General features: G+C 47.9%; 1 protein-coding gene across 5 annotated transcripts in view; it reads left to right on the forward strand.

Annotated features, from left to right (window-relative positions):
* Positions 1-23,933, forward strand: part of SEL1L3 (SEL1L family member 3) — a 100,838-nt gene that overhangs the window by 40,631 nt on the left and 36,274 nt on the right. For all 5 annotated transcript variants that reach the window (XR_013370052.1, XM_077880608.1, XM_077880581.1 and 2 more), the window contains exons 9-12: positions 607-747; positions 11,290-11,501; positions 12,777-12,956; positions 22,170-22,289. Coding sequence is in view for 4 of the 5 variants with exons in the window: in XM_077880608.1 (XP_077736734.1) it covers positions 607-747; positions 11,290-11,501; positions 12,777-12,956; positions 22,170-22,289 (653 nt within the window). In the remaining variant the exon portion in view is untranslated. The remainder of the gene's footprint in view (positions 1-606; positions 748-11,289; positions 11,502-12,776; positions 12,957-22,169; positions 22,290-23,933) is intronic.

Genomic DNA, 23,933 nt, shown 5'->3' on the forward strand with positions numbered 1-23,933 from the left:
GTGGAAAGGCAGCGCTTCTGCAATTTAATTTAAGAATAGGCAATACTGGTCCCCAGCTGCTGCTCGTACAGCTGACTCATCCAGAAAATATGATGCTGTCAGAAGAGGGGGAAGATATATAGGAATAGTAATATCCCAAACAGGAAAGAAACTGATTTTGATAAGTGATGTAATTTCAGGAGAGATACTCTGAGTTGGAAGGCCATCCTTGCATGCTGATCTGTTTGGTGGCCTTGAACATTTTCCTAACATCCCCTGCCTTGCCTCCCCGGGGGTCCTTGTGCTTTGCTCCTCAACTCACGCTGCCAACAAAATGGCCTAGATATTGGCCTCCTGGGGCACAGTCCGAGGCCAGCTGCTCATTCCGTAGAATTATTCCACAGCCATCAGCAACTTGGCACATTTCCCTTGGACATGGCTTTGAATTTGTGACCTCGAGGTCAAGGCATCGTAGCTGGTTTCAAATCCCTACTGTACCCAAACCAACATCCAGTAACATGAAGTCTGACCTCTTCTTTCTAGTTCCTCTTAGGGAGGAGGGCTTTAGAAGGATGAGACCTTCCCTCCCCTAAGGGGAGTGTTGTCTCGTGCTTCCTTTGCCTGTAGGCGACCTCCAGAACTCCTACCTGGACCTGAAGCTCAGATATGGGAGTCCCTCCACGTGCAGAGCCTTCCCCTGGGAGAAAGAGCTGAAAGACCAGCACCCGGGCTTGTTCCAGGCCTTGCTGGAGATGGGCCTGTGGACAGGTAGGTAATTGTGTCTTTGCCTCGCCTTTGGACACTGGCTAGGAAGGCTCCTCCTTTTGCAGCTCCGCTCACCCTCTTTGGTGACGTATGCCTCAAAGTTATTTTTAACCCTATGTTCTAGGGTAACTTCACATTTACATTCTGCCCCTGTAGGCCCACCTCCCTCGGTGTCGCTGTGCGCATTTCCAACACTAAATACAAGGACAAATTGAGGAATCACTCCAGCCGTTCTTTTAAAGCCAAGGCCACAGAGGATGGCGTGCCGCCAGAGCTGGCCATCGAAGGCCATTGGTTTGGCCTGTACATTATTGTCAATTAAAAAAATAAAAAGTACTTGCTGGTATCTCAAAAGTTGCATAAAAAATGCAAATTTTTAGCTTTTCTTGAAAAACCAAAGTTCTGGCAATGCTAGGCACAGTCTGGGAGTGAGAGTCGGCCCAGGCGTGCTCCGTCCATCCACGGTACGCCCCACCCCACCTCCCATTCCAGCACCTACCACCTGCTCCTCTCCTGCGGCTTACCTGCCTGCTCCCTCAGGCACTTGAACCTGAGATTCCTGACTTGGCACCGTAAACGGGATCTCAGCCATCTGTCTCACCTTCCCGACCGTGGCCAGCTTCTGCGTAGGCCTGGCACAGTCTGGGTGTGCTTAGTCATTCCGTGCCCCCTGGAGGGCCACAGGGGATCTTGGAATGAAGTCTGTTGGGAAGAGGAGGGGAGCCTGGAGTGCTCAGCCCGGGGAAGGGGATGCCAAGGCGAGCGATGATCACGGTCTTAGTGGTGAGAGGCCACCCGAGGTGCCGCAGAGTGCCAGCGTTCCACGGAAGAGATGCCCTGTTGCAGACAGTGCAGAGGAAATCTCGTCCGGCCTGAGGGAATCCAAACCAGACAAGATATTTCCTCTTTTCGTTCGTTTGATACCTGCTGAGTGTCTGCTCAGTTACTTGGCTAGACTTTAGAGAGAAGTAAAATCACACAAGGTCCCTGTCCTTAGGGGAAGACTTGGAAACAAAGGAAAATTAAAGATGCATCTTTTTTTAAAGACTTTTTATTTATTTATTTATTTATTTATTTATTTATTTATGAGTGAGAGTGTGAGTAGGGGAAGGAGCAGTGGGGGCGGGAGGAGGAGGGGGAAAGAGTCTCAAGCCAGACCCTGTGCTGAGCGTGCGGAGGAGCCCAGACGCGGGGCTTGATCTCATGACCCCGAGAGCACGACGTAAGCCGAAACCAAGAGTCCAGTGTTCAACGGACTGGGCCCCCCAGGCTCCCCTGGGGATGCATCTTTAGTAAAAGCAGTGGGAATAAGTGGTAGAGTCGCAAGGAAGGAGTGGTCAGGGAAGGCTTCCTGGGAGAGGTGACACCGGGATTGATTCTTGAGGAGTCGGTAGGTGTTTGCCAGATAAGCAAGGTATCTGGGCATCAGAGGCAGGGCAGAGGCAAAGCGATGGGAGCAGCGCAGCCCTTGGAAATGAATCGCGAGGGGCTTGGGAGGTGGGAGAAGGCCTGGAGAGTGTGACTGTGATGCAGTTCGGGCACCGTCCTGAGAGTTTGGGCTTCACCTCGTGGGTGACAGGGGCCCGTAGAAGCAGCAGATGTGATCAGACTTGGGTTTTGAGGTTCTCCGGCAGCAGCGGGCGGTGAGGGGGAGCTGAAGGGAGGGGTGTACGCGGAAAGCAGGGGTCCTTGGCCGAGGACGCAGGCCTGGATGGGACAGGGTGCTGGGGACAGAGCTAACGGGGGTGGAGACAGGTTGGCTCTCAAGGACGTGGGGCTGCTTGGATGCGGGCAAGGACTGCGTAGCCCCTGCAGCCCGGGGCCTGACTCGGGCCCTGTGCTCCTTCTTCTCCCTCCCATTTCCTGGGGCCCAGGGGCAGGCAGGGAGTGGGGCGCCAGGCAAGGTAGGCAAGTTTCCAAAATGAACCCCAAACCCCCATTCTGCCTTCAGCTCCTGTTTTTTTCCTGGGTTACACCGCCCTGTCCGTGGGGACTGGGGAGCCTTCTGCAGAGGTCGGCCCTACACTCCTCATTAAAATCCATCTCTCTGCCTGGCACCCTGCCCTTGCTTGGGGCCAGCAGAGCGTCCTCCTGCTAACCCTGGAGACAGACTGGTGTGGCGCATGGTGTTCACTCGCTAACAAGGCCGAGCGCAACGCAGAAGAAGTTGATTTTGTAAATTGAGGTTAAAAAAAAAACGAGTTTACACTTTTCACAGATCTCGAGTCTGGTCTCCTATAAAAGGAATCATCGTAGACTCGTGTGGCTACAGATCCATTCCTGGCTCCTCACCCCCCTTCCTTGTGGGTTCGTCTTGCTGTTAAGGGCCTCGCTGGCTTTGGAGCGTTCTGGACAACTCTAGTTAATAAGAACTCTGCCTACATTGTTTTGTGCTCTTGCTAGTAGACTCTATTAGAACCATCCTCATGGTTTTCCATTTTTCATATCTGAGGTAAGCTCTGGGAGTGGAGTCAAGGATCATCAGGTGTTTGGGGCTTTGAATTCTGGCTGCAGGAACTGAATGGGCACAGGAAGAGAGGGCAGGACTTCAACTGTGTGAGAAGCTTCTTGGGTTGCTCATGTCTTGACCTTCCTTGCATTCATTCACTCAGCAGATGTTGACTAAGTGACCCTGTGAGCCGGGATCGAACAAAAACGGGGCCGTGTTTCATATATCAGGTCAACGTAAAGAAAAAGGTCAGCTCTCATTGCTCCTACAAAGGGAATTAATTTGTGGAATTATTATTTTTCATTCCCGGCAATTTGAAAAAATAAGACCACGGAAGACAGTGGCCTGTGATTTCTGGTTCTTTGCGGCAGAGTCATTTATTTTCTTGGCAGCATGTCCCCACATGCACAGCCCACTCCGCTTCCAGGCCGCTACATGCGCACGTTTCAGGCTTAAAAAGAGTTGTTTCTCCGCACTGTGTGATTTCGGGCGGATCATCTGCTCTCTCGCTAAGCCAACAACGCACGTCAAAGCAGTGATGAGAACATTGCAGGGGGTGGACAGTCGGGACCATTGGCTTCATCCACGACCAGCAGGGACCCTCATCGGAGGCCTGCATCCGGCCTCGCGAGGTCAGCAGTGGTCACCACCTTTCAGTTGTTCCCCAAAGTCTGAGCTGTACTTTTCCTACCGCAAGAGAGAATCACCCAATATTTGTACCCTCCCTCTTTAAGGACTGTAATCGAAAATATGTTTTTGTGGTAAGATACATGTAGTGTAAAACTCCCCATCATAACCATCTTTCTGTGTACTCCTCAGTGGGGTTAAGCCCATCCACATTGTTTTTTTTTTTTTTCCCATCCACATTGTTGCACAGATCTCTAGAACTTTCTCACCTTGCAAAACTGAAACTGTACCCATTAAACAACGGCTCCGCATTTTCCCTCCCCACAGCCCCTGATAACTGCTGTTCTAGTTCCTGTCTCCATGTACTTGCCTGTTCTAGAAGCCTCTTGTAGGTGGGATCGTGCAGTGTCCGTCTTTCTGTGGCTGGCTTAGTTCACTTAGCACCATGTCCTCAGGAGTGTCGTGGCATGTGTCTGAATCTTCTTCCTTTTGAAGACTGAATAATAGCCCATCATCTGTATATACCACATTTCGTTTGTCTGTCGATGGATACTTGGGTTGCTCCCACCTGTTGGCTATTGTGAGTAGAGCTGCAATGAACGTGGGTGTGCAGATACCTCCTCCAGATTCAGCTTTTAATTCCTTTGGGGATAGACTCCGAGGTGGCGTTACTGGATCATGTGGGCATCCTGTTTCATTTTTCGAAGAACCTTCCTACTCTTTTTCATAAGCGGCTACGCCATTTTACGTTCCCACTGACAGTGCCCAAGGGTTCCCATTTCTGTACATCTTGGCCAACGTTTGTTATCTTCTGGTCCTTTGATAAATAGCCATCCTCGTGGGTGTGACATGTAATTTATGTGTGTAATTTATATACTGGGGAGAGTTTGGTTTAATAGCAATTAGGAATGATGCTCTCATCGATGACATGAAAGCTCTTTGTGGACAGAGAGGCACCATATGGATATGAGGGATAGGGTCGCCTGAAGAGGGCTCATCTCACTCTGCCTTGAGTCATAACGATTTGATCCCGTTTGTGCCTCTATCACACAATTGCAAGCTTGTTGAGGGTAGCACAGGAAGTAGCAGTGTCCCACTTATACTTCCAGTTCTCCACGGTGCCTACAAAGGTGCTGGCCATACAGGAGGTGCTTAGTTGTGGAGCCTTCTTCTGTATGACCCTACACAGCACGTTTCTGTAACATTCCCCTCCCAGAGCATCCTTCACCCACCCATGCTCCTCGGCAGGCTTACAAATAGTCTTCAAGTCCCAACTCAAATACTACCCCCTCAAACGGCCCTTTTCTCTGTCCCCAGGGAGACTGCTTTTCCTCCCACGCTCCCCTTGCCATTTCGTGGGTATCCTCTTCACTATACCTGTCCTACCGCATCATCATTGTTGCTTTGCCTGTCTGATTCCACAGTGGAGCTTCTAAGGCTTCAAAGACAGGGACTGGGATCTACGTTTCCTTTGAAGTCCCCCAATAAGTATTTGTTGAGTAACTGAACGCATTCCAAATGATTAAACGATACATTCGCAGCACTAAAAATGTCTTTGTTGGGTCAATCGATCGCTGAGGGAAGGAGGAGTTTGACTAGTAGGAGACACACGTTCAAGGTCTACGCTAGCCAAGCCACGACACCAATCTCAACTGATAGAAGTCTATGGGCTTCTTGGCCCTCTTTCTACATTTTTCTCATTTCTTGCACACTCCTTCAGTCTGTTCTCTCCCTGGAGCTGCGGCCCTGGCTCTGAGACACCTCTGCAAACATAATTCTGTTTCCCAGGCCTGCCAGCGAGCTGGGTTCCAACTCCTCCCCGTCCACAAGAGCAGCCCGGAATCCTTCTTACGCACAGCCGGTACAAAAGAATTCCCAAAAAACGTAGCCCTCATGGCTCTCGCGTTTTCATTTCATTTCATGGATCTCGCTGTCTGTTAATCTACTGCTGAAGGAGACAGGTGCCCAGATGTAAAACAGCCGCAAGGTTCACGCACGCCCAATTCGGCACCCGTGGATTGGATCCCTCCAGCAACGTGCTGGGCCCTGGGGCAACCGAATGAAAAGACTTAACTCCAGCCCACACAGAACTCTCTGCCAAGTGCCAGGGGTTGAGGAGGAGGGAGGCTTCTTAAAGGTTGACAGCTGATGTGCGAGCCTTGTATAAAATGCAGCTGTGCCCACCGGTGGTTCCCACCCTGAAGAATCACAGGACGTGGTCCTCGTCGCCCCGAGTAGGCATGCCTTTGAATTAGAGACGGCAGCGCTCGGGGCCCTCAGCTGCAGTCACAGAGACGTGGCAGGGGACATTCCTGCCTCCCGGCATTCCAGAGCCACTGCTCTGCATTCTGATTGCCATGCTTGGCACGGGAATCCTACTGTGCTGCTCTGTCCCAAAGTCCACGACGGCCCAGGCCCTGGGTGGCATCCAACACGAGACCCCGTGTTCAAGACCTCAGGGGGACCATCCTGATTGGTCACCCTCTATGTTGTTTCCTGGGGAACCTCCAATTCTCTAGGAAAATGGCTCTGTCGGAGCATAGAAATTGCCCTATTAGCATTTGGGCCTTCTCCAATGCCGGGATGGTAGTGTTCCAGTCTGTGTGCTCTTTCATTATTGAAGAGGTGTGCTGGCTATGTCTTTCATTCTCCTGTTGCAACTTCCTTGTCAAAAGGGAGCCCTTAGAATTCAAAAAAACCCTTTGAATGGGGCTCCAGCATCCAGGGAAGAGAGGTGGTGGGGATGGGTTGGGGGGGGGTTGCTGGTAAGAGGCTGGGGGTGGGGGGCGGGGGATGGTAGTGGAGGTGGGGCTCCAGGCCAGAGAGCTGGTTGGGGTAGGAAGGAGTGAGGAGAGCGCAAAGACTGAGGTGCAGGTGGGGTGCAAAGGCGGGGAGGGACAGGTGAGCCGGCTGGCATGCCCCTGGGGACGTTGCACGGAGGCTGGATCTGTTACTCCCTCCCTCCCTCCTGGGCTGGGCGCCTCTGGGCCCACGGGAGTCAGAGGCCGAGGCTGCAGAAAGCCAAGGTCCACCAGCAAACGGGTCTCGAGAGGAGGCCGGGTCCTGCATGGGCTCGCCTCCCGGGGCGGACACCATCTGCGTCTGGTTCCTCTCGTTTCTGTTTTTGTTCGGGTCTGGCCTGACTTGCCCCGGCTCGGCAGTGCTGAGTGCAGCAGACGAGGGACCTCCACGACATGCCAAGGGGTGGCTGGTCTTGCTGGCGTCACTCTAGTTTGCTTTTAACTGTTCGTATTTTTGCCAACGATGGCAGTGTTTATTTGGAAACACTAAAATGCAGAGCACGGAAATGTTAGACAGACAGTAATGTTTCTTAATAACACCGGGATACCGTGTCCTTTAAGAGCTATTTTCAGTGTTGTTCATTGAAAACCCATCATCTTTATTTTTATTTAAGAAAACATACATTATAGTTGTTGGTGGTGGGTTTTTTTCTTTTTTTTTAATACACAGAAGCACAAAGGAGAGAACAGAGAGGGGCATACTTTTCCTGCTCAGTGAACCCCTGATGGGGGTCCTGGTTGGGGGGGGGGCTGGGCTGTGGAGAAAGGAGGGAGAGAAATTATGGGGACAAACTAGAAAACTTGCATACTGGAGTACAAGCCATTTACCTTTTTTTTTTTTTAAGATTTATCTATTTTATTTTTAAAGATTTTATTTATTGATTGATGAGAGACACAGAGAGAGAGGCAGAGACACAGGCAGAGGGAGAAGCAGGCTCCCCACTGAGCACGGACGCGGGGCTCGATCTCAGGACCCTGGGACCACACGGACCTGAGCTCGAAATCAAGGCCTAAGCCCAACCCGCCGAGGCACACAAGCATGTCCCAAGCCACTTTTGAGAAATAAGCCATCTCCTTGGGTCCCTGGGGCTCCCAGGATCAGAATGCAAATAAGGAATATGATGCATGTTGTAGGTTTTTTTGTGTTTTTGTTGTTGTTGTTTTAAGTAGTATACCGGTGAGATCTTCCTTTTCTGGTTAGCTGACATTTTCTCCTTTCACTTCTTTTTCCCTTTCCAACTCGTACTTTGGATGCGTTCCACCTTTTGGAAGCTTGAAACTAAAAATGCCTTTCCTGTCGATGCCCCCCGTCCCCCTCACGAGGCACGAGGCAGCCTGTCTCCTGAATTCCCAATCAGGTGCCCACGCCAGCTCCCCAGCAAGGGCCCACCTTCTCATTTTCTGCTCTTTGCCTCCGTTAATGATGAGCCTGCAAACGGCCGCCTTATGGGATTGCGTAGAAGAGAAAAAGGAACAAAATGAACAAGGCCCGTGCTCCTGGGGAAACGGGAAGGGTTAATTAGTGGGGGCGCTGGCCTTGTGTTTCCCTAGCTTCTGGGGCAGGAGGCGAGAAAATGGGAAAGAAGATGGCTCCTTCTTCTATTTTGTTTGTTTGTTTTTTCCATTATGCCATTAATCTCCATAAACAAGGCATGTTTTTTAGTTACAGATCGAGGAGAAAAAAAAATGCATATGCTAAACCAGATGGGTGAAATTAACAGTTTCATTAAACTAATTTTAAAATTGCCAGTTTTACAGTATCACCAGTGGTACCATGGCTTTCATTTTCTGCCGCAGTTGGAATTTGAACTTTAAAGGATGTGCAAAAAGAGCAGTTTTACTTTAGAATATTATTATTTTTTTATTATATTCACTAGTGCAGAAAATTGTTTAGATTCTTTTGCTGAGAAAATACTGATCGGTAATATTTGGGGGGGGAGTTAGGAGTTTTAATATGTAAAAGAAATAATGAAACCTTTTCAATCTGCCTTGGTTGCAGTCTGCAGGTTTTTTGTGCTAAGGTTTTGAGCTTTATGGAGGATTCCCCTTTTGCTCCTTGCTCCTCAGCAATCCCAGCTACCTGGGCACTCTTGCTAATGATTTCTGGGGTTCTGTGCCAGGGGTCAGCAGGGCAAGTGTTTCATTTAGAGCTTCATTTGGTTGGGAGCCTCCTCTCTCCTCTGAGCCCACAAAGCCTGTGTCTGTGGGTACTCAGGCAAAACTCATCATCTTGGTTAGGTGTTCGGTGGAGCAGGTGAGGTGAGGATGAATCATTAACAAAATGTTAATGTTGCTCTGCTCAGAACGTGCACAGAGGGGCATCTGAGATGAGTACATATTTGAAAGTAAATATATGAATAAGTAGGAGTAGGATTTATTTTGCAACTCCATCTGAGTGCTGCAGTGCATACTAAATCCAGTGGAGTAGGTTCTTATCCTGTCTAATGGTTGAGTGGGATGGAATTCTCTCACCTATTCAAAGGGAAAATCCAAAATGAGATCCCCAGACTCCTGGTGGAAAAGGGTGTTATTATTCAGATATATCCCAACAGATGAGCAGAGGGAAATGTTCGAGGATGTTCATTGCCATGTTGTCGGTTATAGCAAAATCACTGGAAGCAACCCAAGAGTCTAAAAATAGAGAACCGGTTGGGGACACAGCACTGCTATAGAATGCAATACTACCGAAGCTTTAGAAAGCGTGGGTTTCTGACAGACACAAATACTCATGATACTTGGTTAATTTAAACAAGAAAGTTGAAGGTCAGAATTACAGGAGCTTTTTGGAAAGAAAATGCATATGTATCAACACAGATAGATGTGTATATGAATTATTGTCTGTGCAAAGAGAAAAGTCTGGAAGCAGACACACCAAGCTTTTAACAGTGTTTATCTTCGCTATTAAAGAAGGATTGGGAGAGAGGGCACTTGTGGTTTCATTTTATACAAATCTGCATTATTTGAAATTTTTTTAAAGCAGCTATTTCTTTAGGGATTAAAAAATACAGAAAGAGAAGCAAATTGCATTGTTTAGTCTGGTGATTTTTTCAGCACCTGTTGCTTGGGATCGACAGAGTAAAAGCAGTTGCCTCTTGGAATCTAGAAGGCTGAGGTGAGGTGTTTTGGGAGCCAGGAGATGAGACTGCCTTCCGGGCAGGGCTGGGCTCCTTCTTCGCAGCTCGGCAAAGTGGAGGCACGTGTCCCCCACTCAGGGAACAGCCAGCACGCCTATGTGCCCAAAAGGACTGGCACCAGCTCATAACCAATAGCTTGGCTTTCACAATTTCATCCTTGGCTCCCACTGGTTTGGCTTTCACAATTTCATGCTTGGATCCCACTGGCCTCTGTTTTTAGCATGGACTTCTGCAAGAGAATTGCCCTTAAATAAATCTAATCTCAGACCTGCCCATTTCAGTTTTCCCACATTGGAAGCTCCCCTTAATGGGGGTACTGATGGAATGAGTCCTTTGTTGCCTCCTGAAAGTTGTTGGGAGCATTTCAGTTTGGGATAGAATGAGAAAAGACAAGAAAAATGTTGGACATGACAATTTTCAGGCAGATAAAATTTGTCTTAAATAAGATGCCCATGTCTCTTTAAAGATAAATAACATCTACAGAATTCTATATGGTCCTTTGTAACATATAATCTAATAGATTAGAAAACAAACATTTGTTGCCTAAATTAATGAACATGGGAGATGAATAGTGTAGAGAGACTTTGGAAGACAGTCACCCGTATGTAGTAAGACCATATAACCTGCTAGTTTGGGGCTTAAATGTTTATCAGATTTGTGAGACGGTTAGGTAAAAGGAAGTACCGTACAGCTTAAGGCAGTTGCATAGAGAAGGGCCCATCGATAATGGTGAGGCACTTATTAAGACATCCGGTAGCCCCTTAATTAGCAGGTAGGTGCAGCACAGTAAGTAAGACCCTGACTTACTTTCCTGACCCGCAAAGCTGAACTCAAAACCCGGCTCAGCCACTTACCAGGTTTTGTAACATTGGACGGGTTAGTTGACTTCTCCAGGCTTCAAACTCCTCATTGGAAAAATGAGGACACTAATAATAGTCCCTACCTCATCAAATTGTTCCGATTACATGACATAATTTGCATAAGACACCTAATCCAATATTAGGTGTTTTTTAAGCCCTCCATTAAAAGGTTGACTCATTCCTTTTACTGTATTTAGAAACCCTCAAGAAAAACTGGAGGCAAAAGATAAGAAAGCATCTCAAAATAAGGTTCTTTTGCTCGACTTTTTAGAGCGGCACCTAGGAACTGTTTCTGAGATAAAATACATTCTTCTTCCCTGAGTCTTGGGGGGGAAAAAAGTCTCTCTGGAACTTTCGGTGGTCCTGATTTGGTGGTGAGTTACACCGAGTAAATTACTCTCTGGAGGTGCTTTCTCAGCTATATAAGGCACATCCTTTTCCCCAGGATACTGGGCTGTCATTTAGTGCCAAAGAAAAAACTATTTGCAGAATGACACCGTGGCATCCCCAAAGGGCTTAATTTACCTTCCTGGAAAGTGGTATATTTCAAGGCGCTGCAGAAACAGCCATATTAATAACTCAGGTGGTTTAATTGGCTTTTCCCTCTTCTTTCTATAGCCACGTCTATCCCATGGTAATTAATCGTGTGTGCTGTGAATTGTGGTTATTTACAGTGCCAAGGAACCAAAATGAATCTGTATTAGAAATCGGCAGGAGGATATTTGAGAAAGCTGTAAAGAGACTCTCCACTGTTGATGGTCTTCACCAAATTAGCTCTGTCGTCCCCTTTCTGATGGATTCCAGCTGCTGTGGATACCATAAAGCATCCTACTACCTCGCAGTCTTTTATGAAACTGGATTAAATGTACCTCGGGATCAGCTGCAGGTAGAGTATTTCATGGGTTCCAGGAACATCAGTCACCTGCGTTATTTGCAGAGTAATGCTCTCATGCCCCAGGTGGGAACTAGACATGTTTGTGCTCCATGGAATCCTTTAAAAATCTTTACACTCAAGAAAAACGTCCTAGGGCTATTTTAAATACAGGATCTTCTATTTTCAGTGAGTGAAAAAAGGTGCCTCAATTCTGGACACAGGCTGGGGGTATGATTGGTATACTCTAAGTCAGAGTTTGGGCAGGGCTTACCGGAATCCAGAATAGGTGCCTCTAACCCAATTCTTAAAACTACTTAACTGCTCTGGCCCTAGGACCGTCATCTCTCATGACCATTTTGCTAAGTGAAGTCATTCGGACCTCTCTAAGCAAAGTATTGTCACAGCCAGACCTCTACCGTCAATAGAAAAGCCTATATCAGACTGTTTAAGTTGTGGTTTTGAGACCCAGTTAAGTATAGAACTTGCTGAACATTTGGAATCCCATTTTATAAGTGCTATGAGCAGTTCCTGACCACTTTTAGTTTTCAGATCTACACCGAGCATGAACACACCCTGGATTTGAAGAGACTCAGGTTGTTTAAACCTGCCCAGGTGGTTCCATGCCCCCTCCAAGGGACTTCTTTGTGTATGTCTCCGGCTTCTTGAAGTTCATCCCCAATCGCATGCTTTTCCGAGACCCCACGGCAATCCCCACAAAGGTGAAATAGTGAAGAGGATTCTAGCCCTGTCTCTGTCCCAAAGTGGCTGGTTGGCCATAGACACATGACTTCAAATCTCTCTCCTGTCTTTCCTCAAATATGAAATGAGGCTGTTGGACCAGCTGACCTCCAAAGACCCTTCCCAACACTAACATTCTGAGAGTGTAAGGTTAGGACATGGTCCCTATGCAGATCGTCTGCCATAGATGATGTAACTGAAGCAGACTGGGGATCCTTGGAACAGTTGGCGGATACACAAACAGATCCTATGAGAGAAGTCAGAAGACGACCTCTGTTTTCACCGAGTAATGGACAGAAGTCAAGGAGTCATGAGCTATTAGGCATTAAGAAGGACAGAGTGCTAGGATTTGTAATCCATTAGAGAGCTGCTGTGACTTCTTTTCTAAAAAAAATTTTTTTAAAGGCACATTAACATGTTTCTGGAATGACGAGGTTCATATATAAGGGGTGGGGTCAAATGACTTTTCAATGTTAGGATTTTATGACCCTTTTCTACAGTCTTGTGAACAAGACTGTAAATTTGTGACTGTACATTTCTTCCTAACAGGGCATGTTGTATAGTTTGGTGGGAGGCCAGGGCAGTGAGAGGCTGTCTTCAATGAATCTTGGATACAAACACTACCAGGGTATTGACAACTACCCCCTGGACTGGGAGCTGTCCTATGCCTACTACAGCAATATTGCCACAAAGACGCCCCTTGACCAGCACACACTTCAGGGAGACCAGGTAAGATAAAGACGTGGGCAGAGATGGTTGTGGCTCTGTTTCCTGGGGCTTCCTGAACAATTTTATATAGTGTCTGCACCTGTGGTTGGCTCATTTTCAGGCTTTTAGAGGATGAGCATAATTGAATAGAGAGAAAAGCTATCTTGCACTCTCCAATTCATATTTCCTGACTGTCTTCTCAGGCTGAATGCAGGAACAATCCCACATCTATACATGAAAAGCCTTTCATGAACAGGAGGACTTGCATGGGAAGAGTAGATTTGGCCCTGGGCATATTTTGATTTTGCAAAAAAATGTGTATCAGAGATATAGACACCTTGTCTTTGTTCCAAGACCATGTGAGGGGTGGATCTGGAGGTGTTAGGGATTGGGTCAAATAGAGTGGTGAGAGTAAGCCAAGGGCTCCTATCAATGGGTGACAAGCAAGCAGAATTTGTGGTGTAAGGAAGCAAGCTCCACCCCTGGCTATGTTCCCAATGCTGGGCATCCCGAGAAGTATCCATCCACATCACAAGAGCCTTGTTAGCTCAGGGCTTCCAAGTGACCGACATGGGATGCTTGAAGACTGCCCCAGCCCAAATTAAGGACTGGATGAGGAATAATAACTCTAGCTTCTAATCTTGCAGGCTTCCAAATCCTATCAACTCATGAGGCGGAGAAATCAGTGGCTTATATCTGCCAAAAAAATACATAACATGTTACATTGAATCAACTGATGGTTTGTTTTGAGGACCATAATGAAAGGGTATATAAGTAGAAGTGATCATGCAGGAATTCAAGGAAAGCTGCCTCTAGATGAGGCAGGTCTGCATTTGGTGGGAGTAGACTACAGACTATGATGTGGTTGGCTTCTTGAAATGTCTTTGTCTGTATCCTCTTTATCCAGGAAGGATTTCAGAGATTTTGATGGTTGTAGCCTTTGAGGTGGAGAGGAAATGCAAGCAGTCTCTACCAGCAGTTGGCGATTTTTTTTTTCCTGTAAAGGGCCAGATAGTAAATATTTGAGGCTTTGCTCATACAGCCTCTGTTGTCACTACTCACCCCTGCCAGAGACAATATATAAGCAAACAAGGAACCTGGGTTTCTGTAGCCATAAATAGTATGTAAACTGCATGGCTGGATTTGGCCCTGGTGGAGGCCATAAACTCTTGATTTTCCCTGCTTCTGCTCCCGTGAGCCCAGGGGATACCCCTGGCTAGGTCAAGATTGTAGAATCTTAGCCTGAGCAGCTAACTGGGAACCTGTCCACAGTCACTGGTGGTCCCCAGCGCTGCTTCTAGATTGCATTCAGAAAACCACTCACAGTGCAGAAAACTTGCACTTTGATGATAGGAGTAGATGGTGTCTGGAAATGAAATCTGCAGTGGCGGCCATACGGTTTCAAAATAAATGACTCAGAGGTATATGCTGTCAGTGACCATTAAACATGAGTCAGACTATAAAATACCAAATGGCTATCTACAGAGATGTTCCAATTCCTTCCAAAAACAGTGATTTCTCCTGAATAAGCTTACGCAACCTCATCATTATTGTATGTATTCTCACAGCGTATATAAGCCGTGCACAAAATTTGACCTCAGTTCGACAGGAATTAATTTATGAATCGATAAAGTTGGTTTTTTTTTAAGAAAGGAATTATTCTGAAAAAAAAAAATTCATAGAAAAAGCAAGCCACGAAGTCATGTTGCAGTTGTTGCACTCAGCCAGAATGTGTTAATACTGTCCTCTATGTATACATTATACTTTTAAGAATTCTAATTCAGCATAAATTAGCAATGGGAAATGGTACGTTGCTAACAAGCGCCTTTTCTTTTGAAGATTTGGCACATGAAATGTTGCGATTATGAAAGAAAAGGTTTAATTGGTCAGAACCAGGGAAGATGAATAGAAGAGATCCATCTTGCAGCTGAAAGTCGTATGATTAAGAATCACAGATAGGGGGATCCCTGGGTGGCGCAGCGGTTTACCACCTGCCTTTGGCCCGGGACGCGATCTTGGAGACCCGGGATCGAATCCCACATCAGGCTCCCGGTGCATGGAGCCTGCTTCTCCCTCTGCCTATGTCTCTCTGCCTCTCTCTCTCTCTCTCTCTCTCTCTGTGTGACTATCATAAATAAATAAAAATTTAAAAAAAAAAAAAAAAAAAAAGAATCACAGATAGGAATTATACAGTTAGAAGAGTTGTATCCTCGCTCATTTTTTTAAGAATGTGTAATTAATGGCTTCTTGAGAATTTAAGCAGGTGTCATACATTGATTTAAATGTCCTTTTGTTAAAAAAAAAATAATAAAAAAAATAAATGTCCTTTTGTTGAGAAATCTATTAATTCATCAGCAGCACGTAACCAATGAGGAGATGCGGAAAGCCAGACTTCTAATTAACAAGCCGAGGATCCGTCAGTAACTCCTTCCCGGATTCTCACTTCATTTTCTCTTTTATGTAACTCGTGGTTCACATCATTTCATCTTCTTTATGAGTAATCTCGCTTCATGTCACTTCTCTATGATTTAGCGGGACTCGGCCTCAGGTGAAAGAGAAAGGAGCTGGTGGGGGGGGGGTTATTTGTTTTTGTGGCTTGATCGCAAATGAGTTTCTTTCATTCTCTCTGCTCCTGGGAATGTGCTTTTCTTTTTCTTTTTCTTTTTCTTTTTCTTTTTCTTTTTCTTTTTTAAGATTTTTATTTATTTATTTGAGAGAGAGAGAGAGAGAGGGGAAGCAAGCACAAGCAGGGGGAGTGGGCAAGGGAGAAGCAGGCCCCCCTCTGAGCAGGGAGCCCGACTCGGGGCTCGATCCCAGGGCCCTGGGATCATAACCTGAGCTGGAAGCAGATGCTTAACCGACTGAGCCACCCAGGCGCCCTGGGAATGTGCTTTTCCACAAGGCTCGGTCCCGGCCTCCTCTCTCTGCACCTCCTAGAGGAGCAGGGGTCTCATCCACACCCCTGGGGTCAACTGCCCTCCATATACTGATGACACTCAGACCTTCCTTTCCAGCTGAGATTTTCTCACGCGCCCCCATCTGCAATCATAACACGTGGTGAAGGCAACACACCACCTCCCCTCTCCGTCCCCGCCGAACTCCTCCATGGATGGCACCGCTGTCTGTGCCAGCAGCCCAGGAGCTGTCCCTCCCCATCCTCCCACAGGTACACTCATCCCACCATCCTTACCTGCCCACCCCTCTCTCCTCCCACCCCCATTCCTGCTGCCACAGGCGACATTCACCCCTTGTCATCTCTGCCCTGAGCTGCTGGACCACCTCCTGTTCTGCACTTAATTGTGCCCCCCCCCACACCTGTTGAAGCCCTAACCCCCAGCACCTCAGAATGAGACTCTCTTTGGAGATAAAGGCTTTAAGGAGCTAATTCAGTTGAATTGGGGTCATTAGATGGGCCCTGCTGTAATATGACTGGTGTCCTTATGAGAAGAGGGGATAGGACATGGATAAAACAGTGCAATAACCACATGAGGACTCAGTGGGAAGGTGGCCCCCTGCATGGTATGGAGAAAGGCCTTAGAGGAAACTAAACCTGCCAAAATTTGATCTTGAACTTCTGGCCTCTGGAACTTCAGGAAAATGAACGTCTGGTTTGCACCGCCCTACCTTGTTTTGTTGTGGCGGCCACAGCAAACTGATACGCTTCCTAACTGGTCTTTCTGTCACCAGTCTTGTCCCATCCATTCTCTTCTCACCGAGGCCAAAGTAGGCTGTCAACCATCAAGGTTCTCAACCGGTGGCACATCAAAGTCCCCTGGGGTTTAAAGAATACCTCTGCTTAGGTTCCACCCTGTAGTCTTGAAGCCACAGGCCGGGCGGCCTGGCCCTATGTGCATATGTGAATGTGTATACATTTGCCCTTGAACAACCTAAGAGTTAAGGGCACCGATCCCCCCACACAATTAAAAGTCCACGTATAACTTTTGACTTCCCCAGACTTTCCTACTGATAGCCTGCCCTTGACCAGGAGCCTTACTGGTAACGTAAATAGTCAATTAACACATATTGTATGTTTTATGTGTTATAAACCGTGTTCTGACAATAAGGTCAGCTAGAGAGAAAATATGAATAAGAAAACCATGAAGAAAATATATTCATAGTACAGTATTAAAAAAAAAATCTGCATGTAGGTGGGCCCGTGTAGTTCAAACCTGTGTGTTCAAGTGTATTTAAAAAGCTCAGAGGGGCACCTGGGTGGCTCAGCGGTTGAGCATCTGCCTTTGGCTCAGGTCATGATCCCGGGATCCTGGGATCGAGTCCCGCATCGGGCTCCTGTGTCTCTGCCTCTCTCTGTGTGTCTCTCATGAATAAATACCTAAAATCTGAAGGAAGGAAGGAAGGAAGGAAGGAAGGAAGGAAGGAAGGAAGGAAGGAAGAAAGAAAAGAAAAGAAAAGAAAAGAAAAGAAAAGAAAAGAAAAGAAAAGAAAAGAAAAGAAAAGAAAAGAAAAGAAAAGAAAAGAAAAAGAAAGAAAAAGAAAAAGAAAAAGCAAGAGCTCAGATGTTCATAATATGCAGCCAGAGTTGAGAGGAACTGACCCACGAGATCTAAGCTCGGCTGGTGGCTTGGCATGGGAGGCTTTCCTTGATCTGGTTTCTCTTTCTCCGAAGTCCGCTGTCCCTAATCCCTGCTCGATCTGTCCTCTCTGGTGACACGGTACTTTTGGCCACACTGTGCTGTTCACACCTCCTAGCCCCGTTCGGCCTCCCCCGCCTGGTATGCTTCTCCACACTTGCTCCCCCGTCTTGCCTGCTGACCCCTCCTCCGTGAACCCTGGGCTCAGACGTCACCTCCTCCTCCTCCAGATCTCCTGCTTGGGGGGGGGCCGCGGCACCCCGGTGTACAGCTGCCGATGGGTGCCTTGAACAGGGTCCCAGCGCTGGCTTCCCCAGGGGACTGTAGGCTCTCCAACATGAGCTCCTGTCTGCTCACATCAGTGACCCCAATGCCCCGAATAGTGCCTGACACACAGTTGGCACCCAGTGTTTACCGATGGGATGATGGACGGGATAACCGTGCTGCATATCCAGTGACGAACACGAACTTGGTGCGCTGTCTTGTGGACTCCCTGGTGCTCTCTGATGCGACCAGCCTTCACTGTGGACGCACCAGAGCACGTGGCTTCAGGTCCTGCGCGTCTCACATTCAGCCTTTCTGAATCCCTCCCTTGAGAATCTTGGGAACTTATAGCTGATATTTCTTACTTAGATGAAATCCTTAAATGTTAAATTTTAACAAAGAAAACATGTGCTCACCCCATTGGGAGCCAAGCATTCTAGCAGACATTAACCCCTCCAGAGGCAGGTTCCTGCTGGCGGTCCCATGGACCTTGCGGGGAAGTTACTGGAGGTGGGCAGTGTAGGTTCTAGAACGATCCCGCTCCTGAGTCCCCAGGGAGGGCGGGCTGAACCGCTGTGTTTCACAACTCCAGGGAACACAGGTGCTCCGGGAAATGCCAGCTCCCCAGTTGCAAAGTTTCCGTCTTCCTTCTCTGTCTCTCCATCTCTGTGTCTCTCTCCTCCTACTTCTCTCTCACCTGTTCGCTTTGCTCTCTTTGTGTCTTTTCTTTCTCTCTCACCCTCCCTCCCTGTGCCCCCCACTTCCCCGGCACTCCCCAACCCCCCCCCCCTCTGCCCTGCCTGGTGCCTGGCACCGTCGTCGATGGCAGGTGGCGGATGTGCTGTGAACGCTGCCCTTGTAGCCTGTGGGCTGAGCAGAGGGAAAGGTGGTGAAGCAGGTGAAGCGTCACGGTCTGGGACAGTGTGGCGTCTCCTCTGACCCTGGATGTGGGGGCCTGAGGACTGCACAGTCTCCAGACATTGGAGCTCCTCTGACCTGGTCAGCAGCAGGTTTCAGCCGTGCAGTACTGTTCACTCTAGAGACCTTGCTTTGTAACACAGCAACAGAAAGAAGCCCCCAGAAGCCACAAAAATGCCAGCACTGGTCAGTTTGGGCCCTCTGGGTCCCCGCCCAGCATCTACCCAGCTCTGGCTCCCACCCGTCTCCACGGTTGCTTCTCCATGGCCACAGCTTCTTCCTGGCTTGGTGGCATTTCTGTCTAAAGCATCATTCTCTGGTCACAAAATATTGTTTGAATGAATGACCAACCAAGTGTTGCTCACTTGGTTCCTTCTTCAGATGTCTCTGTAGGTGGTTGGCTTTCACTCTAGGCCCCAGCCAGGTGGCTGTGACATGGTGCTGGTTGCCGCCACATGGACCCCAATACTACGCGGAGGCCCCCAGCTGCCTGGCTGTGGCAGATAGTTGAGGTGTGGCTGCAGGGCCAGATTTGCCGGGGTTCAGGTCCCAGGTCTGCGGTTCCCTGGGCGTGAAATCTTGGGTAATTTTGCCCACCTCTGCCCCTGTACAGCTTTTCATCACGTGGTGCCATGATGGAGTGCACCTCACGTGGTGGTTGTAGCTTGAATACGTTAATCCACACAACATGTGCCTGTTGAACTCTCAAAAACGTTTCTGGCCCAGCAAGTCCCTCCTCAAATTCTGTCTCTCCCATCTTCTAAAGTTAAAGCTCTCTTAGACAGGCCATCCCCACAACAGAAGGCTGCGAGCTGCACAAAACCCAAAACCAATAGGAGGGCGAATGTTCTACACTGCTGTCAGACTTTTACGGGTTGGGGCGACCTAAGGCCCTAACAAATGATGAGTTCCCTCACCGAGAGCTTCCCATTGGCCACACCCTCAGCCAAGCTCTTTTAGAAACAATCTCATTAAATCCTCATGCAACCCCATGAGGTCAGCTCCCGTTTTACAGAGGAGGTAACTGAGGCTCAGAGAGGCTAAAGAACTGCCCAAGGTCACACAGCAAATGAGTCATGGGGCCTCGGTTTGAACCTAGGCCTTTCTAACTCTTCATATTATAAAAAATAATAGCCGATAGGTTGAGTGCTATCGATACAGCAAGTACCATGCTAAGCTCCACGTTATGGATGCAGAGACTAAATCTTCGATCAATAAAGTTAGTGCCTGAGGCCCACGGGCAGTTAGTGGTGAGTGAGGGTTCCCTTGGCCTGCTGTGAAAGGTTGTGCCCTTAATGGCTCCATCTTGCTGCAAAGCTTGACGGCACTGCCCAGGGGAGCAGGAAGGACTAGGCCAGGGGACAGTGATCCAAAGGATAAAAGTGTCCCTTCTTCAGCCCGAGGCACAGCCGCTCAGGTCCCCCAGAAACATGGCCTTTGCTAAGACCCTCCTCATGACCCAGTTTGGGTTCACTGTGTCTCAGGGAAGACCAGGGAACAGTCTACCATTTGCTTCCTCTCAGATGCATGAGGCCTTCCCTCCTGGGTGGTGAGGACCACGGGCCCCACAGCCAGCCAGCCTGAGTTTGCCTCTTAAGGTTTGTTTGTTTGTTTTGTTTTGTTTTGTTTTTGTTTTTGCCTCTTAAGTTTGAAGAACTAAACATATGATCTTGGATACGTTACTTAACTTCTGAGCCTCAGTTTCTCTACATGGGTGAAATGGGGGATATTGACAGTGATACTCCTAAGGTTGCAAAGATTCGGTGAGTCAGTCTCGGGCAAAGCAATTAAAACAGTGATATATCATCAGTGATGTATCATCACTGCCCGAGAATGGCAGAAACACCTAAATCCCTGCGGGGTAGGAAGTCCCAGGACAAAGTTAAAGAGGAAGGCACAAAATAAGGAGAAGAAAAACAACCAAAAATCAAAATACTCAAATTCTCCAGTTGAACAAAAAAATTCTAGCTGAGAACAGCTCACGCTGTAGCCCAATTCCAGGCTCACACAGTAGAGCATCCCCTGGACTTTGAGCTGAAGCACCAGCTCATTTGGCCTCACACTTGTCAAGAGTCAAGGAGACTGAGCGGGTTCTAGGGTCTTCTCGCTGGAGGGTGATGCTCTGCGGACCCGTCTTTGGAGTTAAGCCAGCCTGGCTTCGGGGTCTGCTCTGCAAGGTGACCGTGAGCTGATGGTTTCACCTTTTGAGCCTTGCTTCTTTGCCTATAAATTGAGGACACTGATGTTTGGATCGCAGCCCTCTGGTGAAGATGCAGTGAGAGAAAAATTTTAAACACCCGGTACAGAAATGGTTTCAATGAAAGGTAGTGGGTGTCATTATTCTGATTGTTGCTATTGGCTTGGGGGCCTCCCCAGGTTAAACCCTGAGCAGGACGTGATGCCTGCTGGGTTCTGAGCCCCAGCACAGTCCCCACTTCTCAGTCCCCCAGAATGGCCCTGGAAGGGACCCATGGCTCCACATGACCACAGCAGTCTCTGGAATGGGGCTGCAGACTCGAGTTGTGAATACAAGGACTTTTCTTAATTAACAAAGAGGGTCAGAAGGGAAATCAGGCCTGGCTCCTTGTTTTCTGAGGCTTCTTTCCCAAACTCATGTAGATCCAATTTTTTCACCATCTGCCCATGGCATGCGCCGGGCCTGGGAAGCCCTTTCCAGCGCCCCTCATGGCATTGTTAAATAGAGTTCATTATGTGTAAGGGGAGCCTGTGAAACAACAGAACTGGTCTCTTGATAAACAGCCCAAATTTACACATCAAAATGAGTCTGATTTTCTTCAGAGGAGTTGGATACCTCGGAGGCCGTGCACAAATTCAAAACATTTTGTGAACTCTCCCTTTGGGTTCATCCTTAGAGCCTCTAGCACATTCTCGCTCGCATCCTCAGAGTGAACATGCCCTCTTTTTTTTTTTTTTTTTTCAAGGTAGATTTAATTTTTGGAAATAGCCAAAAGATATTTGAAGCTGAGCCCGCTAAATAAAAAAGGTTAGTCATGCAGGATAATAACACTTTGGGATATAAAAAAAAACGCACACACACAAGGTTATACTTAGAAAATATTGATTTACCTTTTTTGATGCTGTGTGTAATCTGGCTCTGAAATCAGCGGCGTGAAAGTGGTCTTCTGAACAAGCCTGAGCAGCAGAAGTGGAAGTGAAATAAATTCTGCCCTCCCAAGGCAAACGCTCTGATAGGAACAAAAATGCCCACTTAGATATATGAGATGCGATACATTCATTTAAAAACAATTTGATCTTATGGCATCGTGAGCACACCTCTTGTTTCAATTATTCATATTGTTTTTACTTGAGCAATTGCTAGTTTCAGAATAATGTCCTGGCTTTGCGTGCCCAAATCATTTGGATATTTCCCTTCTCCCCCTCCGCCCCTTTCTTTCACTTTTCCCTCCCTCCTCATCTCCCTTCCTGCCCTCCTTTTCAGGCATATGTTGAAACAATTAGACTGAAGGATGATGAAACGCTCAAGGTACAGACCAAAGAGGACGGAGATGTCTTTATGTGGTTGAAGCATGAAGCCACCCGAGGCAATGCAGCCGCTCAGGTAAAAATGTGGCCCACTGTTTTGGCAATCCTATCAGTTATAATAGCTCACGTTATGCCACGGTAACGAGATACCCCAAACCTCACTGGCTTAAAACAATGTGGGTCAGTGTCTTGCACCTGCTACCGGTCTGATGGGATTAGCATGCGCTGTGTCCTCTCCGGCCCCTACGAACCAAGCTACCAGGGGCTTCACTGCAAAACAGCTTCCCACAGCTGTGGTTGCTTAGAAGTGGCACAAGCCACCTCTCCCATTTCAGTGGCCAACGCAAGTCACTTGCGCTCTCTTGACTTCACGTGGGCCAGAAGTGTAGCCCTACCCTGCACCCAGAAGGAGAGAGAGCAGCAACCTTTGTGATCTGGCCTCAAGACTACCAATGGATATTTTAGGGCATTGGATAGAAATAAAAAGAAGCATCTTGGGGGGCAGGAGATATTAGATGGGTGGCAAGAAGAAGGCCATGAATTTGGCTAGGAGAATAACAGAAATCAGGTGCAGCGTTTTACACCAAAGCACCAAGCTTGGCTCTTGAACATGTCTTGTTCTTTGGGTGGACTTTTCTGAGGTATGAGAAAGGGCAGAAAGCTAGGAGAATGTTCTCTATCTGACTTCTTGCCTTGGTTTCACTATGAAGAGAAACCCGTGACAGGAGCCAGCTTAGGCTGATGGCACCCGGAGGGAGAAGGCCTCCTTCCCAAAGAATGGCCTTCACCTTTGCTCCTAGTGGGCACATGGTGTGGGGAAGGGCCTCTGAATCTGCTAAGCAGGTGGAAGTCCAGAGATGGGAAAAAGAAAGAAAACAGAAAAAACAAATGCATTGACAAGCAAGCATTTCAGAGACCCTTTAGTAATAGGCCTCCCGCCCATCTGTGGAAGTCTTCCTAGACTTTCAGGAGATACTTTGCTGGAGGTTATTTATAAGTATTTGGGGCAGGGGGGTGAGTAGGAGGAAAAGGAGATGAGAGAAGAAGCAGAAAGGAGGAAAGACCATAAGGGGCCAGAATGGGGCCAGAATGTTAACAAACATTCCTCTGGTTCCCTCCTTGGGCATCCCAAGCCTCCCATCTTTCTAGTGCAGGAAGGAATTCCAATGCCTAGTTCTGGAAAGGCCCAACGCCAGAGTCATTTCCTGGGTGCTCCAGAGCTAGTATGCACTTCCCTTCCTCCATTCAGCAAATCCCTGTTGGGTAACTTCTGTGGGCTTCTACTGAGCTTTGCTGAGTGGGGACTGAGGGGGGAAAGGCAGACAAATCACAACTTGAGGTTCCGATCCCTGGAGAGCTCCCCATCTTGAGTGTCATAGTGGGGTGAGCCATGTGGACAAATGCTGGGGTGGGAGGATATGAGTGCCCTTCTGATTCGGATGTGCACAGGCCTTCGTGCCACTCACTAGGCTAAGGGGATGGCATGTACCTCCCAAAAGAGAGGAGACAGTCATTTTGACCAAGTTCCATCCAGCTGTCCCCCTGGGTGCGTGTGGTAGACTGATTCACATGCATGTGCATAATGCATTGTTTCCAGCTGGTTGCTAAGGCCTTGCCTTGTATTTACACAAGATCGCCTTTCAGGGCTCCAGCCCCCAGTTGGACGATAATGTGTGTCTACCTAATTCCTGGTTCTCAGTATGAAAACTTTTTGAACTAG

Source organism: Canis aureus, chromosome 2 (genome assembly GCF_053574225.1).
Source record: "Canis aureus isolate CA01 chromosome 2, VMU_Caureus_v.1.0, whole genome shotgun sequence".
Lineage (NCBI taxonomy): Eukaryota > Metazoa > Chordata > Mammalia > Carnivora > Canidae > Canis > Canis aureus.